The following is a 21,383-nucleotide window of genomic DNA, read 5'->3' on the forward strand; positions in this document are numbered from 1 at the left end:
GGCGGCCGCCCCCTCCCCTCCCCGGGTCCCCGCCGGCCCGCGGGCGGACCAGGGCGCGGCCCCGGGGTCTCCGGCCCCAGGCGGGCGGCCGCGCGCTGTCCCACTCCCGGAGCTCCCCGCCGCCCCGGCCCGGCATCCCGGCACCCCGGCCCCGCGGCATTTTTTCTCTTTATCATAAATATATAAATTATGCTAATTACGGGCATTGCATATTAACCAAACCCGAAACCTCCCCTGCCCGGCCCCCTCCCCGTCCGTGCAAACCCCTCCCCGCCCCGGACCCCGCTACTTACCGGAGCCCGAGCCCGAGCCGCCTCCGCCCCGGGTGCCCGGCGGCCACCGATTACAGATTCATCTCACAGCCCGGGCCAGGGGGCCGGGGCCGGGGCCGGGGCCAGGCGGCCGCCGCCCGCAGACAAAGAAGCCAGTGCGGCTTGGCTGGGCTCGGCTCGGCCCGGGAGCCGGTCGGGACCCGCCGCCGCCCCCGGGCCCCCAGGCCGGGCTGGGCAGAGCCGAAGGGGACTCCGCGGGCTGCGCTGGGCGGAGGGGGGGCGGCCGGGAAGCGGGGTGGGGGAGCTGGGGGGGGGGCGGGCAGGTATATATATTTTTCTTCTTTTACCCCTTCCACGGCCCCCCCTCTCCCTCCCCCCCCTTTTTTTCCCTCCTTCTGCTACTTGGATTTTTTTAGCTGCTGCGTCATGAGCATAATTTATGCAAAGAGCTTTGCCGCATGCTGCACCGCGCGCGCCAGCCGCCGGGGGCGGCGGGCTGGGCGGGTGGTGGAGGAAGGGAGGGGATCTGGGGAGCGGGGAACGAGGGGTGGGGGTGGGGAGGGCAGCACCCTTAGCCCCTGGCCAAGCCAGGAGGCCCCAAGGGCTCCCTTCCTGGACTGGAATGGAGGGTCCGTAGGGCGGGTCACGCAGCCCCCTCGGAGGTGCTGCTCGAGGTGCTTTCATTTTGGAAGGTGCGAGAGAGGGATCACGGGAGTCTGAAGTGCAGACCCTGTGCCACGGTCCCTTCAGCCTGGGGTTGGGGCGGTGACTCCCCGTCGCCGCCGCCTTTCCACTCTGGGTTAGTCAGCTGTGCCCCTCCTCGTCCGGAAAGTCAAGTTCAGGTCCATTCCCAAGCCCCAGGCCGGAACCCCACCGCGACAGAGGAGGGGGAACTCGTGGGCGCTCAGCCAGCTCCATTTCAGGGAGGGAACCCAGGTCCTGAATGCACCCTCCACCCTCACCCCAGTGGCGGTTGGTTGTGGGCTGTCTTGTCTAAAGACGACTTCCCTGTCTTCTTGTCCAAGTGGACAAGAAATGTAAAAAAAAAAAAAAAAAAAAAAAAAAAAAAAGACAAAGTTCGGTAAAATGGAGACAAACAACGTTGTGCCTTGCTGGTGATGGTGGTGTGGAGGATTTGGTTTCCTAGGGGCTTTTGAAGGTAGGGGAAGGGATGGGAAAAGGCAGAGTTGGGGGCTGAGGGAAAGCAGGTTGGAGAAGTAGTTGCAAGTGGAAGAGGAAGGAGTTGGAAGTCCCAAGGGGGAAGAGAAGGAATGAGGGGAGAATATTTTAGGGAGGCTCTAAATTCAGCGAATATGGATCCCTCAATGTAGGCGGCCTGCTGTTGGCCTGGATTGCACACCTACTGCCCGCCCCACCCCCACCCCCAATTTGGTGGATTTCGGGGAGAGCGGGAGATAGAGGAGTGACAGGTAGCAAGGGGAGAATCTGGAGTCCTCAGCCCTCCCCCGACCGTTCTTTAAGCCCCTTAGGGGAAGACCCTGCAGGGGAGGGGTGTAGAAGGGAAGCCGCACCAGTGGCTCCACAGGCTTTTCCAGAATGTCACCGGGAGCCTGCTCGCACCCAGAGGTCCTGCTCACAGAAGCTTCCCCCTTGAGGCCTGACGTCATCATCTGCTGGGCCAGCAGGGCTCAGGTGCTGTCCGTTTGCAAACTGTTTCCGTGTGGGGGTGAGGAGTTCCTGCTGGTGGATTAGGAGTCAGATCGTTGAGGTTTTAGTCCCAACTCTTCCGCTTGCAGTCCAGGCAAGTAGTTGAACTTCTTCATTACTTAGAAAATGAGGGTAATATCTATAGGCACTACTGCCTAGGGTTAAGAAGTTTAATAGTGGGGCTGTGTGTGAAAAAACTTCAAAAACTATAAGCTCTATACAGATGTATCATTACCTGCACAATAGTCTTATATCCACTTTAATGGCCTTGTGAAACTCTGATACATATCATGGTATTCTATCTCTTGGGAGTTCAAGAAAAAAATTTTTAAGTTTATTTATTTATTTTTGAGAGAGAGAGAGAGAGAGAGATTGAGAGAGTAGAGGAGGGGCAGAGACAGGAAGAGAGGGAATCCCAGGCAGGCTCTGCACTGTCAGTGTGGAGCCGGATGTGGGGCCTGAACGCACAAACCGCCAGATCGTGACCTGAGCTGAAACCAGGAGTGGGATGTTTAACCAACTGAGCCACCCAAGTGCCCCTCTTGGGAGTTTTGTTTGGTCTGTAGTCTCTGTGGTCTTTCCCCTCTGACTGTAAATTCCTTGAGAGCACAGGCTGTGACTTATTTTTGTATTTCCCATCACTCTGTGAAGAAGGGGCACGTTCTTACTCTTGAACGTTATCACACGAAGGCAGAAACTGTTAGTCTATGTGACTTGGTTTGGTACCAGACACAGATCAAATGTTTTGAATGTAAATATGAAGGATAGTTTGAAGAAAGAAATGGATGTGATGGAAGGGGTTGGGGGAGACATACATCAAAATGTTAATTGTGGTTTTCTCTGGAAAAAGGAAACCTCTAATTTGTATTGTGTATGCTTCTGCGTTGCTTAAATTTTTGATGATGAGCATATATTACTTCTTTGTGTGTTTAATTTTTTTTTTAATTCAGGTTTGACATGTGCACCCAGTAAAGTACCTAAGTCTTAAATGTACAACTTGAAGTTTTACATAATTATCATCACCATCCCAAACGAGATATAGAGCATTTCCGGGACACCTGGCTGGCTCAGTCAGTAGAGCATGCAATTCTTGATTTCAGGGTTTTGAGTTCAAGCCCCATGTTGGGCATGGAGCCTACTTTAAAAAAAAAAAAAAAAAAAAAGAGCACTTCCAACACCCAGGAAGACTCAACTGTTACCACTATTCTGAATTCTATCACCATAGATTAGCTTTGCTGGTTCTTGAACTTCATATAAATGGAATCAAGACAGTATGTGCTCTTGGGTCTGCCTTCTGTCACTGAACATATGTTCCTGAGATTCATCCATGTTGTTGTGCCTAGCAGTATTGTTTGCTCTTTTTTTGTTGCTGTATATATATTCCATTGCATAATTATGCCACAATATATCCATTCTACTACGGATGGGCATTCGGGTTATTCTTGTTTTTGTCTCTTATGGATAAAGCTGCTATGAACAGGGGCACCTGGGTGGCTCAGTTTGGTTAGGGGTCCGACTCCTGATTTTGGCTCAGGTCATGATCTTGCAGTTTGGGAGTTTGAGCCCCACATCAGGCTCTGCACTGACAGTGCAGACAGAGCCTGCTTGGGATTCACTCTCTCTCTCCCTCTCTCTCTGCCCCTCCCCTGCTCATGCTCTTTCTCTCTAAATAAATAAATAAATAGATAGATAGATAGATAGATAGATAGATAAAAAAGAAGGAAAACAATGTGATGTGAAAGAGAATAACACCGGGGAGGCAGGGCAGGGGAGACCTTTCTGAAGAAGTGAAATGTAAGACAAACTTTAAAAGACAGGATAGGCAGGAGGCAGAAGGAACAGCAGAGGCAGAGGCCGGGCAGAGGCCATCTGGCAGGAAAGAACTTGGCATTCGAGACACTGAAAGAGGATCAACATGTGCTGCTGGAGCACAGCAGTGAAAATTGCACAAAATGGGGCTGGGAAGATTGGCAGGGCCCACATCAGGAAGGCCTGGCCATATATACCTCTAATCTTTCAGTTTAATTGCGTCTTTCTTCCTTTGTAAACTCCACTCGAGGTTTATCTCCTGCAAAAAGCTTTCTTGAATAATACCATGTTGTTCTAATTAGTATTATTTTAGCTACATCATTGTTCCAATAACTTCATTATCTAATTTGTAGTTTATAGGCCATTCGTTCTTTTTCTGGAGAACATATTGGTTTCCCCACCAGATGTGGGGCAGGGCCTTCTGTTTCCTTTTTTGTCTGGTCTCCACCAAGCACTCAGCACATCAGGGGGATAGCAAGAGTCTGTTGACGGCTCCCTTGGCTTGGTACTCCATTCCTAGAAAGCTCTGGGAATCGGAGCAGATAGTCCCCGGTGTCCTATCTTCCCTGGCTTGAGAACTCACCCAGTTTCAGGTTTTCAGAATTGTGGTAGAACAACCAAATTTCCCCAGGATCCATGCCTGTTTTCCCAAACATCTTCCTCGTGTCCATAGTTAATCTTGCCCCTCCCCCCCCTCATCACCAGATTAAAGGCATCACTGCTGTTGCTAAGGGAATGAGGTTTGGGCAGGTGGGAGTGAGTTGGAGGATGATACAGCAGGGAGTCAGGTTGGTCAGCAGGAAAAAAAACCCTCAATTGGGAGGAGACAAAAGACAGCAATGCATTTCCAAGTGCTTCTCCACCAGTTTTCCCCCTCTGTGTGCTACCTGTTTGTTCTCTCTGAAAGCTTTTAGAATTTTTTTAAAAAAACGTCTCTGGAATCTTAGATTTTGCCATGTTATGGCCTGTCGCGGTTGGCCAGTTTTCACGAAACCAGGAAGCTGCCGTCCATCTTGACTGGTCATGTGGAAGCCCTTGGGAAGAGAATAGGTGGGAGAGGGGAAGGTCGCTGAGTACTGTTAACAATGCAGGGATATTTTAAGGTGGGAAGCCAGAGGTATTTTGCTGTCGTTGTTTGCTTGTTTTCTGAGAAGCCAGAGTTTTTGAAAACTTGTATGTGACAGAGTGTGGCTTGCAAACTCCAGTTTTTACAGACCTCCCACCCTGAAATGCATGTATTTTATTCTATTTACTGTAATCTTAGCAATGATGTAGGACTGTATTACTAAGCTGCTGTCACTCTGACGGATCACCCTACCAGCTCAAAGGGTAAATATGTTTTTTTTCCCATAATTTTTGTACAGTAACAAGGTGAGGAACATTTTAGCTCATAAATTATTTACCAAACCTCACAGGCATAATAGGCTGTGTGCATATTCATCAGGCCATCATCCATTATTCATAAGAAGTTCACTTCAACTGTTAGAAGAAAATGAGGTTGTTGATTGAAATGCAGAAGAAATGTGGTCTTTTGTTCTCCTCCCCCCCCCCTTTTCTCCCATCTGAGTAAGTCTAGAAGTTTCCATCAAAAAAATGATATTGTAGGAAACAGAAATTTATTTCTGACATGCAGATGTGTAGATAAGAGGGAAAGAAAAGCCTGGAGTAGGAAATAAATTGGCAGAATCAACCACCATTCATTTAACTTGGCTAAAGGCCCCTGATTCCTGCTTGCACAGAGATTGTGCCCAGGAAGTGGCCAGAGGGGGGTATCCTTCCTTGCAATTAAAGAGCAGCTTCAGTAAATCTGATAGAGTTAATACTTAGATTAACTAAGATACAGGCTGATTTCTATAGCTCCAGAAGTATTTATCATTTATCTTCTTATTTGACCTTCACACCATATCTGCGAGGTAGGAATAATATTCAAGATGAGGAAAACTGAGGCTCAGAGAGGTCAAGTGACTTGCCTAAGGCCAAATAGCTGGTAAGGAGCAGACCAGGAGTAGAGCCTAAATTTTCTTTTGTGTTTCATGTTCTTCATATTCTGTCTTCCTAAGTCCTCTGGGTGATAAAGACCACCAGTCCCAAGATAGAGGCATTTTACAATGTTTTCCGCAAACCATTGATTTGATTATGCCCCCCCCCCTTTTAAAATATTTTTATTATTTCTGTGAACTACAGAAGCAATATAGGTTTGAAAGCATCGAATAATACAAAGTTCTATAGAACAGAGAATAACGAATGTCTCTGGGGCATGGACAGCCAGCCAACCCCCATTGCCACAGGAACAACTAGGAGACATTATAATCCAACCAGATGCATAGATTACTAGCTGTGTAACCTTGGACAGGTCTTTAAGCCATAGCTTCCCATTTGTAAAATGGGAATAATATTCACTCCTAGGGTTTTTTTAAGTGTTAAAGGAGATAATGTGTATAAATCCAAGTGTCAGCATTTTCCTCCTTTCCACCCCCCCCCCCCATATCCTTCCATTTTAAGGGTCACCTGTCTCTCTCTAGTGTATTTGGGGAAGTGGAATGAAAGGCAAGGTTTGTCTCATGCCTGTCTCTCAAGTCTTCTGCTTGACCTTCTGTTCCATTCGGTCCTGGGCCCTTCACCTGGCTGCTGGCCATGGTCTAAAACTCCTGGTGTGGTTCCTCTGGATGAAATGCAACTATATTCACAGTGGAGCAGAGCTGTAAGTTCTCCTCAACATGACTGTACAAAGTGTTCTTTGCCGAAGGGTTGGGGGAAGACTAAAGAGAATTGCAGTGAATAAGGGAAAACACTAAAAATTTGCCTTTGGGGGGGTACCTGGGTGGCTCAGTTGGTTGAGTATATGACTCTTGATTTAGGCTCAGGTCATGATCTCATGGTTTATGGGATCGAGTCCTGTGTTGGGCTCTGTGCTGATGGTGCAGAGCCTGCTTAGAATTCTCTCTCCCTCTCTCTGTGCCCCTCCCCAACTCCTGCAGTCTCTTGGGCGCTCTCTCTCTCTCAAAATAAAAATGAACTTTTAGGGGCGCCTGGGTGGCTCAGTTGGTTAAGCGTCCAACTTCAGCTCAGGTCATGATCTCGTGGTTCGTGAGTTCAAGCCCCGCATTGGGCTCTGCGCTGACAGCTCAGAGCCTGGAGCCTGTTTCAGATTCTGTGTCTCCCTCTCTCTCTGCCCCTCCCCTGTTCATGCTCTGTCTCTCTCTGTCCCAAAAATAAATAAAAAACTTTGAAAAAAAAAATTAAAAAAAAAAAAAAACTTTGAAAAAAATTTGCTTTCGGGTGCCTGGGTGGCTCAGTCGGTTGAATGTCCAACTCTTGATTTTGGCTCAGGTCATGATCCCAGAGTCTTGGGATTGAGCCCCACATCAGGCTCTGAGCTGAGTGTGGAGCCTTCTTAAGGTTCTCTCTCTCTCTCTCCCTCTGCCCTTGTCCCCCGCTCACACTCTCTCTCTAAAATAAAATAAAATAAAATAGGGGCGCCTGGGTGGCGCAGTCGGTTAAGCGTCCGACTTCAGCCAGGTCACAATCTCGCGGTCCATGAGTTCGAGCCCCGCGGCAGGCTCTGGGCTGATGGCTCAGAGCCTGGAGCCTGTTTCCGATTCTGTGTCTCCCTCTCTCTCTGCCCCTCCCCCATTCATGCTCTGTCTCTCTCTGTCCCAAAAATAAATAAACGTTGAAAAAAAAATTAAAAAAAAAATAATAAATAAAATAAAATAAAATAAAATAAAGTAAAATAAATAAGTTTGCCTTTAACTTTCCCTATAACCCAAGTGAAAAACAGCTAAGAAATTCAATCTTTATTAAAGGGTCTGTACCTTTCATGGATGTACCCCAAACACTAATCTGGCTCCCTGTCCTCAGGTCTGCTTCCCTCCCTAGAAACTCTTTCAAACCTGCACTTCTGGGGCGCCTGGGTGGCTCAGTTGGGTAAGCATCCAACTCCTGGTTTCGGTTCAGGTCATCATCTCGTGGTTTTCGTGAGTTCGAGCCCCGCTTCGAGTCGGGCTCTGTGCTGACAGCACAGAGTTGCTTGGGATTCTTGGTCTCCCTCTCTCTCTGCCCCTCCCCCACTCAAGCTGTCTTTGTCTCTCAAAATAAATAAAGTTAAAAAAATTTTTTTTAAAAAAAAATTTTTTTTTTCAACGTTTATTTATTTTTGGGACAGAGGGAGACAGAGCATGAATAGGCGAGGGGCAGAGAGAGAGGGAGACACAGAATCGGAAACAGGCTCCAGGCTCTGAGCCATCAGCCCAGAGCCCGACGTGGGGCTCGAACTCAGGGACCGCGAGATCGTGACCTGGCCGAAGTCGGACGCCCAACCGACTGCGCCACCCAGGCACCCCAAAAAAAAATTTTTTTTTTAAAAACCTCCACTTCTTTCTGGGAAGCCCCAGGGCCTTCCTCCCTCATGTTCCTCAGCTACTGCCAGCAAATTTCCCTAAATCTGACAAATCCAGTCTGGAAGAGGTGAGTGTTGTGGGGGGGAGGGTGCGTGGTGCTATGAGATGGACCAGGGGAAAGGCGCCACAGAGCATGTGTCCCAGTGAGCTCTGGCACACAGAGTTCACCCAGCAGAACTGTCTAGGGGCCGCTGGCACCCGAGTCCAGAACCCTTCCAGTCTCTTGGCCAGACTGAGATGCAGATGAGGCTTTATTCTTCTGACTGTCCTTTGGGAAGTAAGTAACCTTCGTGACACATACCCGTACCTCAAAGAATAAAATGAGATCTCAACCCCCAAACAGGCGAATGTGTGTTAGTATCACTGCATTACTTTGCACTTTTAATAAGCACGGGATGATTCTGGTGCAGGTGGCTTGGGATTTCACACTGAGAAAAATTGGTCAAAACCCCCAAAGAAGAGCCGCTGCCCCCGCCACGGTGGAATTAGCCCTTTGCATTATTATGCAGAGTGGTGTTAGTGCCTCTCCTACAAAGGCTTGCCTGGAATAAGAAAGGAGGGTCCATTTCTGAGTCATATATCTTGTAATCCTTGTTCCCTTAGTTACACAAAAACCAGCAGAAGCTTTGAAAAGGCTGCTTCAAAGAGCCTGATTGGATTCTTCCACAAACCACTACCCTCCTTCTTTGGGCTGGGAAATAGGAGGTGGTTTTGTTCTTCCAGTTACGTAAGTCAAGAGCACAACACATAGTAGGTGTTCAATTAAGATACATAAAAAGGGGCACCTGGGTGGCTCAGTCAGTTAAGTGTCCAACTCTTGACTTAGGCCCAGGTCATGATCTCACAGCTCTTGGGTTTGAGCCCCGTGCTGGGCTCTGCACTGACAGTGCAGAGCCTGGTTGGGATTCCCTCTCTCTGCCTCTCCCCGACTCATGCTTGCTCTCTTGCTCTTTCTCAAAATAAATAAACTTTTTAAAAAAGTTAAAAAAAAAAAAAAGGTACATAAAAAAGCTCTACTCGGCCTAATTGGAAGTAGGGACCCAGCAGGAAGAGGCAAGGCCATTCTCTGAACCCTCAGACCACAGCTTACCCATCTGTACTCTAGCATTTGCTAACTTCTGCCCTAATTTTGCTCCACACCCAGCTCGGAGCCCGATGTGAGGCTTGATCTTATGACCTTGAGATCATGACCTCAGCCAAAATCAAGAGTCCAATGCTTAACCAACTGAGCCACTCAGGCACCCCTAACATACCTTTACTGAGGTATAATGACACACGATAAACTGGACATTTAAGATGTACGATTTGATAAATTTTGACACACATATACACCCATGAAAACCATGATCACAATCAAGATAATTAACACATCCATTACCCGCCAAAATTTTCCTGGAATCCATCTTTCCTTCCTGTCCCTCCCCCTCCCCCAGGCAACCACTGATCTGCTTTTTGACACCGTAGATTAACTTGTATTTTCCAAAATTTTATATAAACAGAATCCTACAGTATGCATTTTTTAGTTTTTATTTTTCTTTGGTCTGGTTCCTTTCACTCAGCATAATTGAGATTATCCAGTTGTGTGCATCCATAGTTCCTTTTTTTTTTATGTTAAAAAAACTTTTTTCATGTTTATTGAGAGACGGAGGTTGAGTGGGGGAGGGGCAGAGAGAGGGAGACCCAGAATCTGAAGCAGGCTCCAGGCTCCGAGCTGTCAGTGCAGAGCCCGACACGGGGCTCGAACTCACAGAGTGCAAGTTCCTGACCTGAGCCAAAGTTGGACGCTTAACCGACTGAGCCACCCGGGCACTTCCATAGTTCATTACTTTTTACTGTATAGCAATACTACAATTTGTTTACCCATTGGCCTGTTGACAGTCATTTGTGTTGTTTCCAACTGGGGGCTGTTACAAATAAAGCTGGTATAAATATCCTTGTAAGTCTGTGTGTGCCCACGCACTTTCATTTCTCTTGGGTTAACAGGATTGGAATAGCTGGATCATATGGTATGAACTTTAAAAAAAATTGTTTTGTTTATTGTTTATTTTTTATTTAAAAAAAATTTTTTAACGTTTATTTATTTTTGAGACAGAGAGAGACAGAGCATGAACGGGGGAGGGGCAGAGAGAGAGGGAGACACAGAATCGGAAACAGGCTCCAGGCTCTGAGCCATCAGCCCAGAGCCCGACGCGGGGCTCGAACTCACGGACCGTGAGATTGCGACCTGAGCCGAAGTCAGACGCTTAACCGACCGAGCCACCCAGGCGCCCCTATTGTTTGTTTATTTATTTCAAGTTTTTGTTTAAATGCCAGTTCGTCAACATATAGCGCAGTATTAGTTTCAGGAGTAGCATCTAGTGATTCATCACCTACACACAATACCTAGTGCTCATCACAAGTGCCCTCCTTAATACCCATCACCCGTTTAACCCATCCCCCCCTCTCCAGCAACCCTCAGTTTGTTCTAATTAAGAGTTTGTTTTATGGGTTTGCCTCTCTTTTTCTCTCCCTATGTTCATCTGTTCTTTTTCTTAAATTCCATATATGAGTGAAATGACAGGGTATTTGTCTTTCTCCGACTGACTTATTTCGCTTAGCATGATACATTCTAGCTCTATCCACATCATTGCAAATGGCAAGATTTCATTCTTTTTTATGGCTGAATAATATTCCATTGTATGTATATGTGTGTGTGTATATATATGTGTGTGTGTGTATATATATATTTAATTTAATATATACATGTGTATATATACGTGTGTGTATATATATATATACATATATATATATATATATATGTAACAACTTCTTTATCCATTCATCAGTTGATGGACATTTGGGATCTTTTCATAATTTGGCTACTGTTGATAGATGCTGCTATAAACAATCAGTTTTTGTATCCTTTGGGTAAATACTTAGTAGTGTGATTGCTGGATTGTAGGGTAGTTCTATGTGTATGTTTAACTTTTAAAGATCCTGCCATACTGTTTCCAAAGTGGTTGGACCATTTTATACTCTTACTAGCAGCATATGAGAGTTCTAATAGCTATACATTCTAACACTTGAAATAGTCGGGCTTTTTATATTAGCCATTTTATTGTATTTTTTTTTTAATTTTTTTAAGTTTAGCCATTTTCATAGGTGTGCCAACATTGCTTTAATTTTTTGACTTGGTAAGCATTCACATGGTTCAAAAAATTTTATTTATTTATTATTTGTTTATTTTGAGAGAGAGAGACAGAGAGAGCAGAGAGGGGCAGAGAGGGACAGAGAAAGAGAATCCCGAGCAGGCTCTGCACAGTCAGCATGGAGCCCAATGTGGGGCTCAAACCCATGAACTGTGAAATCATGACCTGAGCTGAAATCAAGAGTTAGACACTTAACTGACTGAGCCACCCAGCTGCCCCAATTTTTAAAAATTTTAGAGGTTATACAGTGAAAAGTCTCACTTTTCCTTCTGTTTCCCCATGCCAACCAGTAGCCACTTTTTGTAGGTAGCTTGTATGTTCTTTCAGAATTTCTTTACTCAAATACTAGAGTATTCTTGGTTTTCCTGCTCTTTTACCAAAGGCATCATGCTAACCACACTGTTCTGAAGCTTTCTTTTTCTTTCTTTCTTTCTTCTTTCTTTCTTTCTTTTTTTTTTTAATTTAAAAATATTTTGGAGAGTTTTCTCATTCTTTGTTACAGCCACGGAATATTTAGCTGTATGGCTGTACTAGGATTTGTTTTACTGCTTCCCTATTATTGGACATATGGGTTATTCCTAATCTTTTGCTATTACAATGCTACAGTGAACACTTTATACACAGTGTTTCTCATGAGTGCAAATATCTGTAGGAATCATTCCTAGAAATGGGGATGGTATGTGTATTGATAGATAGATATCGTGTATCAATAGATATTGCCAAATTAACCCAGTAGGAGTTATACCAATTTACATTCCCACCAGCAAGAGTGTAGTCAGAGAAAGACAAATACTGTTATGATTTCACTCATGTGGGATTTAAGAAACAAAACAAACAAGCAAAATGAAAAAATAAGGGAGAGCAAGACAAATCAAGAAGCAGACTTAACTATGGAGAACTAATGGTTACTACAGGGGAGGGGGGCTGGGTGAAATAGGCGATGGGGATTAAGGACTTGTGCACTTGTGGTGAGCACCTAGGGTCATAGGGAAGGCTTGAATCACTGTATCATACACCTGAGACTAATATTACACTGTATGTTAAGTGAAATTAAACTAACAGCTTAGGAAAATAAAAACAAAAAAATAAATTAGAGTGTCTGTTTGGTCACGGCCCTGCAAATAGAGCGAAGTTAGCAAATGTTTGGATTTTGCCAATCTGATAATGGTGTCTGCACGGTTTTCGTTTGCCTTTTTCTTATTAAATAGAATGAAGTTGAGGGGTGCCTGGGTGGCTCAGTCAGGCGTCTCTTGGTTTTAGCTCAGGTCATGATCTCAGGGGTCATGGGTTCGAGCCCACATCAGAGTCTGTGCTGACAAGCGTGGAGCCTGCTTGGGGTCCTCCCTCTCCCTTCCTCTCTCTCTGTCCCTCCCCCACACTCACTGTCTCAAAATAAATAAACTTAAACCAAAAAAGTGAAACTGAACATCATCTCATATGTTTAAAAGCCATTTATTTATATTTACTTTTCTCTGAACTGTCTGTAAATGTCATTTGCTACTTTTTCTAGTGGCTTACTGATCTCCGTGAGTTCTAGGACAGGTTGCTTAGCCGCTTGTGATACAAACTGCAAATATCTTTTCTCCAATTTGTCATTTGTCTTTTCACTTTTTGTAGTTTTCATCCCTCACAGTATTTCTCTTAACTAATCCTGGACGTTAATCCTGAGTATTAGCCTGCTTGTTTCTGCCTCGTAAAGAGTTCTGGAACGCCCTCCTCCCACCCCTGACTTCTTTCTACCCCACCACTATTTCCGTGGGCAGTCTGCTATCATCACTCACTTAAATTACTACATTGGTATTCTGACTGCTCTCCCAGACACACTTCGACTCTTGTCCCTTTCTAATCTAGTCTACATTTTGGAGGCAAAAAGCTATTTCTAAAATTAAAATAGGATCGTGTCACTTTTCTCTGAAAGCTCTTCAGTGGCTAACTGGTGCCCTTAGATAGAATCCAATGTCTTAAGATAGGATCCTCTGTGAGCTCCAAGGTCCCTTGCGTGGTCTGGTTCCTGTTGACCTCTTCAGCATCACATCTTACCAGTTCTCACCTCCCATTCCACGTTCCCGCCATACTGAACTGTTTTCATGTCCTCCCTCTCTGTAAGCTCTCTCACTTCCCAGGCCTTTGCATAAGCTGTTCCTTTGAGGAATTCCCTTCACTTGCTTAACTTCCGCTCACCGTTCAGATTTCATCTCAAACATCACTGCCAGCAGGAAGCCCTACTTGACCCCAGTAGAGGAGATTAGGTACCTAGTCTATGTGCTCTCCTAACACCCCATACTGTCCTCATGTCAGAGCTAGTCACACTGCATTATGATTATCTGTTTACTTCTCTGTCACTCCCATTAGTTAGACTAAGTTCTGGGAAGGTAGGGACGAAGCCTGCTTCTTCACTATTGTGTCCCTAGTGCCTATCACAGGGCCTGGCGCATAATAGGTTCTCCATAAATAGTTGTTAAATTAATTCAAGAAAGGATGTTTGATAAATGACAAAATGAACATTTCATCTTGGTTGGGGGACCCTGGAGAATGAAGAAGACAGAAAGCCTCTTGACTCTTGTACAAGAAAGTAGCCACTTTCTTCTTAAGCCCACCTGCCAGAGAAGCTGTGCTTGTATCCTTCCATTTCTCTTGGGAATCTCATTTGGCTCTGCCCTAGCTTGCTCTATGCCCAGGTCCCAGAGTGGTAAGCAAAATACCTAACATCTTATAGAGGCAGCACTGACCAATCTGAGGGCAGCTTGCCTTCGTTGGAGGTAGGGCCTGGAGGCTTCCTGGGTGTCATAGTTTACCTTTTCATCACTGGACCATGGAGAGATCCTGGGCAGGAGATGGATTCCAGTGGGGGTCAGAGCAGATAGGTGTGCTTGGGGGACAACTTAGGACAATGGCTGTTTATCATCCAGTAGAAGTATCTGTGTGTGTGTGTGTGTTTTAATGTTTATTCATTTTTGAGAGACAGAGAGAGACAGACTACAAGTGGGGGAGGATCACAGAGAGAGGGAGACATAGAACCCGAAGCAGGCTCTAGGCTCTTAGCTGTCAGCACAGAGTCCAATGCAGGGCTTGAACCCATGATCCATGAAATCATGACCTGAGCCAAAGTCGGATGCTCAACTGACTGAACCAGCCAGGCTCCCCTGTGTTTTTGTTTGTTTGTTTGTTTTTGTTTTTTAAAGTAGGGTTCATGCCCAGCACAGAGCCCAACATGGGGCTTGAACTCATGACCCTGAGACTGAGCCTGAGCTGAGATCAACAGTTGGACGCTTACCTGACTGAGCCACCCAGGCGCCCCAGTGTTTGAGTTTTTAACACTGGTAGGGCCTGACCAAAATGTACAACCTGATTATCAGTTCTGCCCACTTCCCCTCTGTCTTCTCAGGCTTCCCTTTGTTCACGTCCTTCCCTAAAACAGTCTAGAGCTGGAGGTGACACAAGGATTGTGTGACCTTTTTGGCAGATGATAAAACTGAGACTCTTGGGAGGCGATGGAATTTAAAACAATGTAAACAGGTTAAACAGTGTAAATAAATTAAAAACGACGTTGGACGGTCACACAAACCTGAGTAGGACTACTGGCTTTGCAGCTGTGTAACTTAGTTCAACTACTTAACCTGAGATACTGTTTCCTGACCTGCAGCTTTCTTCAGTCTGCTAAAGGCCTTCAATGGATTACACCTGTAAGGTCACTGGTGCAGGATCTGATTAAGAAATAGTAGGGAAGGGCGCCTGGACGGCTCAGTTGGTTAAGTGTCCATCTCTCGGTCTCGGCTCAGGTCACGATCTCGGGTTTCAAGAGTTCGAGGCCTGCGTCAGGCTCCGGGCTGGCAGCGTGGAGCCTGCTTGGGATTCTTTCTCTCTTCCTCTTTTTCTGCCCCTCCCCCCACTCATGCTATCTCTTTCTCAAAATAAATAAACTTTAAAAAAATTAAAAATAAGTAAGTCGTGGAGAATAAGTGGGAGCTGAGTAGAAGAGGACTAAAGTCAGCGGGTGACAGTGAGAACAGAACTAGTGCCTTGATTTAGGGACCACCTCTTATACTCTCATTGACGCAGACTGCTACAGTCAACACACTTTTAGGATCTCTAAGAGCCCACAGAGAGAAATAAGGGAAGTTCCCTTTCCTAGGTTCAGTTCTGTATTTTCTGACACCTTGAGCATGGGTAGGGGTTGGGATAGATTAGTGACTTCTCCAGTTTCAGGCTCTGGGGTGGAATCAAGTTAGGATCTGATTTGGAAAAGTTAGGGCACAGGGAAGGTGTGATCTGACCTTCAAGGATTTATTCACTCCTTGACTTCCCAATTACTGATCGCAAACTTCAGCCTAAAAAAAGGTGCAAGGCTCTGGAGATAAAAGTCTACTAAAAAAGGTGTTTTTCAAACTGTGGGTCCTGACTTGTTAATAGGATGGGAAATTGCGACCAGATTTGAAAAAAATAAATAGAATATAAAATACTACAGTGCAGTTGTACATACAAGGATAACTACGAGGTCAAAAAATTTTGTTGTAAACGTGTGTGTGCTGAGTCATGATTTAAAGCATGTTATTGTGGATTTGTGGCCCAAAATTTTGCAAGCCCCTGCAAAGGAAGGTGAGCTTCAAGAGTGCAAGGGCCTTGTTTTGTTTTAGAACAGTGCCTGGCATTTGTTAAGCGTTTCACAAAGAGGCTGAAGGAGTGAATGTCTAACACCACGCTGCCTTCAGAGGCAGACATACAGGAAAAGGTAAATATAGGCTTTTCGATACTCGTCTTAATCTGAACATTAAAAATGTCTTGCTCAGTTCCATCTCTGTACTTGCACATTGTTGGCATATTTTAAAATGAAAGATGGAAGGAAAACCTTAATTGCTGTCCTGAAGGATGGCATCTTTGCTCACCAGGAAAATGAGGTTAGAGGCGAAACACCGATATAGAGAAAATATAGACAAAGCACCATACAGGTCACCTGTAGTAAGTGCCGAAGTTAAGGGCAGGGCCACAAGCACTCCTTGGGGACCGCGGGCGCGCCAGTTTTAGTGCTAGCTGCCGTGGGGGACGCACGGCAGAGCCTGCATGCCCTGCCTTTTAGTAACAAAGAAAGGACACAGAAGTAAATACTGACAGCCTGTCGGTGGAACAGACAAGGCAGCGAAGACTGGACTGAGAGTCTACCACAGAAAAGGCTAGATGACAGCTGGACTGGCAAAATACATCTTGACCCAGCTGAAGCTTAAGCTGGGTTTCCTAAGAGGGAAACTGCGCGATAGGCCCAGGTTTGGGGAGCACATTTCAGGCCGGTAGAGAAGTAAGTAGCAATCTATGCCCTTTGTGGAAAGGCTGTTAAGGTGAGGTGACCTTGAGTTGCTGCGCGTAGGTGGAAAAAAGTTCCGGGGAACAGTTTCATGGTCCTGCCTCCGAGCGCCCAAAAGAGGAAAAAAAAAAAATCCTGTTTTGAGACAATACCTGTATTTGGTTTTCTTCGCGTCTTGGGACGCGGGTGGGGGGTTGGAAGACAAGACACAAGGGGCGGAGCCAACGCGCGCGACGGGCGGGACCACGCGAGCCCTCCCTCTAGCTACTGGAGGCCGGGTAAAGGGGCGGAGTTTCCGGTAGCAGCGGCACTCAGGCGTCGGGTGACGCTAGGCGGACGAGTCGTCACGTGACACGGAAGTGACTACGAACAGGAAGAGGACGAAAAAAATAACCGTCCGCGACGCCGAGCCGAACCGGACCAGCAGCCACCATGAACAGCAAAGGCAAGGACAGGGGGCGGCTGGGGCCGTCGCGGGGAACAGCGCTAGCCTGGAGCGAGCGGGCCCGGACCCCAGGGTCGCCAAACGCCAAGCTTGGGGCGAGCTGAGCCTCGCTCCTGGGCCGGCTGCAGTTCCGGGGACTACGCCAGAAGCCTTCGTCATCCCCGAACTACGGCTGCTCGCTCCTTCCCGGCCCTTTCCCCCTTAAACTCTGTGGCGCAGTTTGGAGCTGCGGGCTCGGGTGGAGGGGTGGGGGGTGGGGGGAAAGGCTTGTCATGATAGGCATGTGGAGGAGCAAATGGGGAGCTAGAGCAGGGATTTGGGCAGGCCAATGGAGAGCCAGCGGAGGCGGGGCGCCGCGCTCCGGAACCAGAGGCTGGCGCCCGGGCTTAACTAGTGAGGTGCCGGCGCTGGTGGGCGGGCCAGGGGGCCAGAAAGGTCTCTTTCACCTTTCCCTCCGATGGAGGCCTGGACTTCTCCCGGCTCTTGTGATTGCACTAGTGTTTATCAGAATACAATCCTTTGTTGTTCCTCAGGACATTTACCTGCTCTCGGGTCTGAAGGTTCACTTCCACCACTCACTTTATTTGGAAGTCGACCTTGAGTAGGAAATCGATGGGGTAAATAATCGTAGCCACTGTGACTCAACGAGGTCTTGGCCAGTTACAACCAGGCCTATGAAGACCACCTAGAGCAGAGGCAGGATAGACCGTTGGTACACTGGCAGGCACGGGTGCCCAGACCTGCCCTGCATTGTGAAAGAAACTTGGGCCCAGCTAGACTTTCCCTTACACCAGTATGCTAACGGGAAGAGCGCCTTCCTGTCGATTGAGAATCCAGCATCTTCGGGTATAGGCCGGGAAGAGGGTGCAAAGAGAATGCTTATTTTCCTGGTTCCAGAAATCAGGCCCTCCAGAGCAGTCTGTTCCCACATCTCCTGCTTGTTGCTGCTAGGTTAGCCACCGAATATGCTCTGCCCCATTTTGGTGGTTCTGTGTGATAGGCAACATGCATTTTCCCCCACCCCTTGTCTTCCAGGTCAATACCCGACACAGCCAACCTACCCTGTGCAGCCTCCTGGGAATCCAGTGTACCCTCAGACCTTGCATCTTCCTCAGGCTCCACCCTACACTGATGCCCCGCCTGCCTACTCAGAGGTGCTCCCAGTTTACTCGACTTGAACTGAATACTCTTCGGATCACATTTTCAGCCCTGAGCTAAGCCTGACTTCACATATTTATTTACTCTCCACAAACAGGAGAGAGTGCTGCCATGAATAATCTGAAACCCTGTATACTTCAGCAGTTTCTTTTGGGGTTGAGAATGCATTATTTGATTATATCTTTTGGCACAGGCTGAGGTTAAGAAGATGAGTGTGTGTTCCTCGAGTCTAACATTAGCTATGGCAGGAAGCGATCCAGGAGAATATTGAGTGGCAATGGAAAGGCAGCCTGTGTAACTTAGAGTGTAATCTACCTATGGAGAATTAAGAGCTCTAAAATTGGAATGTCATGAAGTAACATGTGGCCTTCTCTTCTGCCTCTTGTAGCTCTATCGTCCGAGCTTTGTGCACCCAGGGGCTGCCACAGTCCCCACCATGTCGGCTGCGTTTCCTGGAGCCTCCCTGTATCTTCCCATGGCCCAATCTGTGGCTGTTGGACCTTTAGGTTCCACAATCCCTATGGCTTATTATCCAGTTGGTCCCATCTATCCACCTGGTTCAGCAGTGCTGGTGGAAGGAGGGTACGATGCAGGTGCCAGATTTGGAGCTGGGGCTGCTGCTGGCAACATTCCTGTGAGTATGACCTTATCAGAAAAACTCAGCTCTTGTGTCTTTTAACTTTCTGAAAAGATTACGTATTCATCCTTTCGCCATGCCTGGGGAGCTGCGGTATTGGTGTGAGCACTGATATCCAGGAGTCAGGTGTGAGGGGGCAGGAGAACTGTGGCAAGTCAGTAGCATCGGGCACATTCCCTGGGGTCTCCGTTAACCAGATTCCTTTGTTTTCCTGTCTTAGGAGTGCTGTCTGCTGCATTCTGGTACTGGGCTAGTAATACTCCTTATTCATTCCATAAGCATTTGCTTCGAATTTGCCATAATCCCTATTAAGTAGCATTTGGAAAGATACTAGAGATTTTAGTTATGTTTCCCGCTTCGCTCCCCCGGCATAAGAATTAGAGCCCAAATGGCTCTTGCTAGGGCCAGCCACTCAAAACCATATACTAGAAATGAGGTGGGAATGCCTTTGGATGAGTGGTAGGCACTTTCCTGTTTGCATCTTTGGGTTCACAGAAAATCCAGACCTGCTTTACAATCCAAATTGGTGGCAGAACTAGCTCTAAGATGTGATTGGTCAGCATACTGCCGTCTTCTTAACGGATCCCGTTTACACCTGTGCCCACTTCCCTCGTCTCAGCTGCCCTATGCCCAGTCAACCTTTGTGTTTTCCTTTCAGCCTCCACCCCCTGGATGCCCTCCCAATGCTGCTCAGCTTGCAGTCATGCAGGGAGCCAATGTCCTCGTAACTCAGCGGAAGGGAAACTTCTTCATGGGTGGCTCAGATGGTGGCTACACCATCTGGTGAAGAACCAAGGCCACCTCTGTGCCGAGAAAGACATCACATACCTTCAGCACTTCTCACAATGTAACTGCTTTAGTCATATTAACCTGAAGTTGCAGTTTAGACACATGTTGTTGGGGTGTCTTTCTGGTGCCCAAACTTTCAGGCACTTTTCAAACTTAATAAGGAACCATGTAATGGTAGCAGTACCTCCTTAAAGCATTTTGAGGTAGGGGAGGCATCCATTCATAAAATGAATGTGGGTGAAGCAGCCCTAAGGATCTTCCTTGAATTCCTCTGGAGTAATACTGTACCATACTGGTCTTTGCTCTTAGTAATAAAACATCAAATTAGGTTTGGAGGGAACTTTGATCTTCCTAAGAATTAAAGTTGCCAAATTATTCTGATTGGTCTTTAATCTCCTTTAAGTCTTTGATTTCTATTACTTGTTATAAATGAAACGCATTAGTTGTCTGCCTTTCCCTTTCCATCCTTTGCCCCACATCCCACCCTCAACCCTAGTTTTCCAGTTCCTTCCCGCCAATCTCCATTGAATCAATGGTGCAGGACAGAAAGCCAGTCAGACTAACTTCCTTCTCTCCTTGCACTTCTCCCCACTTGCCATCTTTTAACTAGTCTTTCACAAGGATCCTCTGAAACCCCTTCTGTGCCCCAAGCACGGACCCCTTCACTTCTGTTTTTTGCGTCTCCTCAGGCAAAAGTGGAGGGTGCCTCTCGGACCCTCCTCGTAGGCTGTCTCTTCATCCGTGAACTAAACCCAAATTTGCTTCGGTGCCAGAAAACCTGAGAGCTGTATTTGAACAAAGGGTATCAATGCAAACTGTACTGTAAACAAGTTTGTTTAAAATGTCGGGGCAGGGAGGGGGATGCATTTCAAAAGCCTGATGACGTTAGAGCCAAATTAGGGGACGTTTTCCCATCCAAAAATTGGTCACCATTTATCGTCAGAGTATCTGACGTAGGCACTCACGCACGGCTCCCAAGAACTCCTAAGCTGGGTTAATGGGGTCATATTAGGAATCCCTCACTACAAAATGACTTGAGTCCAGTGAAATCTCATTAGGGTTAAGAATATTTCAGGGATCCTTAATATTTTGATTTTTGTTTTCTGAAATTGGATTTTATTTTATTTTATCTTATAATTTCAGTTCATCTAAATTTTGTGTTCTGTACATGTGATGTTTGACTGTACCATTGACTGTTATGGAAGTTCAGCGTTGTATGTCTCTCTCTACACTGTGGTGCACTTAACTTGTGGATTTTTTATACTAAAAATGTAGAATAAAGACTATTTTGAAGATTTGAATAAAGTGATGAAGTTGCATTACACCTCACTTCAAGGATTCTTTACTCAGCTTGTTTTTAGGTTTCTTCTCTATATATCTTATATTCCACCTAAAATTCAAATAGGTACTGTTGTCATCCTGTTGGGTTTTGTTTTGTTTTTTAACGAAGCCTTTGAAATAAATGCAGGAGTGTAAGGCCATGATTTGACCATTTTCATGAGTCCCGTTCTAGATGTTTTCCTTTTCTTTATTTCCTAAGCTCTTTCAGATTTTTAGAAGCCTGTTATGCCAGAGGTATTCAGAACATAAACTTAAGGGGGCGCCTGGGTGGCTTAGTCAGTTAAGCACCCCACTCTTGGTTTTGGCTCAGGTCATGATCTCATGGTTCTGGAGACTGAGCCCCAAGTCAGGAGCCTCGCTGACAGCGAGAAGCCCGCTTG

At 46.4% G+C, this 21,383-nt stretch overlaps 2 protein-coding genes across 6 annotated transcripts in view; one reads left to right on the forward strand and one right to left on the reverse strand.

The window, feature by feature from the left end:
* POU6F1 (POU class 6 homeobox 1) overlaps positions 1 to 579 on the reverse strand; it is a 28,583-nt gene extending 28,004 nt beyond the window's left edge. For all 4 annotated transcript variants that reach the window (XM_043563935.1, XM_043563938.1, XM_043563939.1 and 1 more), the window contains exon 1: positions 294 to 579. The gene's annotated coding sequence lies outside the window, so the exon portion shown is untranslated. The remainder of the gene's footprint in view (positions 1 to 293) is intronic.
* Positions 580 to 16,358: 15,779 nt separating this feature from the next.
* Positions 16,359 to 20,991, forward strand: DAZAP2 (DAZ associated protein 2). Of its 2 annotated transcripts, none has more exons than XM_043563940.1 (4): positions 16,359 to 17,078; positions 18,114 to 18,232; positions 18,625 to 18,870; positions 19,532 to 20,991. In XM_043563940.1, exons 1-4 carry the CDS (start codon positions 17,066 to 17,068, stop codon positions 19,658 to 19,660), a joined length of 507 nt encoding a protein of 168 aa, XP_043419875.1. In that variant the 5' UTR covers positions 16,359 to 17,065; the 3' UTR covers positions 19,661 to 20,991. The 2 variants fall into 2 exon arrangements, with proteins under 2 accessions (XP_043419875.1, XP_043419876.1); XM_043563941.1 differs by having other exon boundaries at positions 16,938 to 17,078; positions 18,625 to 18,793.
* Positions 20,992 to 21,383: the final 392 nt, after the last annotated feature.

Source organism: Prionailurus bengalensis, chromosome B4, assembly GCF_016509475.1.
Source record: "Prionailurus bengalensis isolate Pbe53 chromosome B4, Fcat_Pben_1.1_paternal_pri, whole genome shotgun sequence".
Lineage (NCBI taxonomy): Eukaryota > Metazoa > Chordata > Mammalia > Carnivora > Felidae > Prionailurus > Prionailurus bengalensis.

Bases quoted from the DNA above. Each gene is read 5' to 3' on its own strand.
- DAZAP2 (XM_043563941.1), top strand. The intron at 18,233-18,624 runs GTGCTCCCAGTT...TGCCTCTTGTAG, and splicing joins CCCCGCCTGCCTACTCAGAG to CTCTATCGTCCGAGCTTTGT. The intron at 18,794-19,531 runs GTTCAGCAGTGC...TTTTCCTTTCAG, and splicing joins TGGTCCCATCTATCCACCTG to CCTCCACCCCCTGGATGCCC.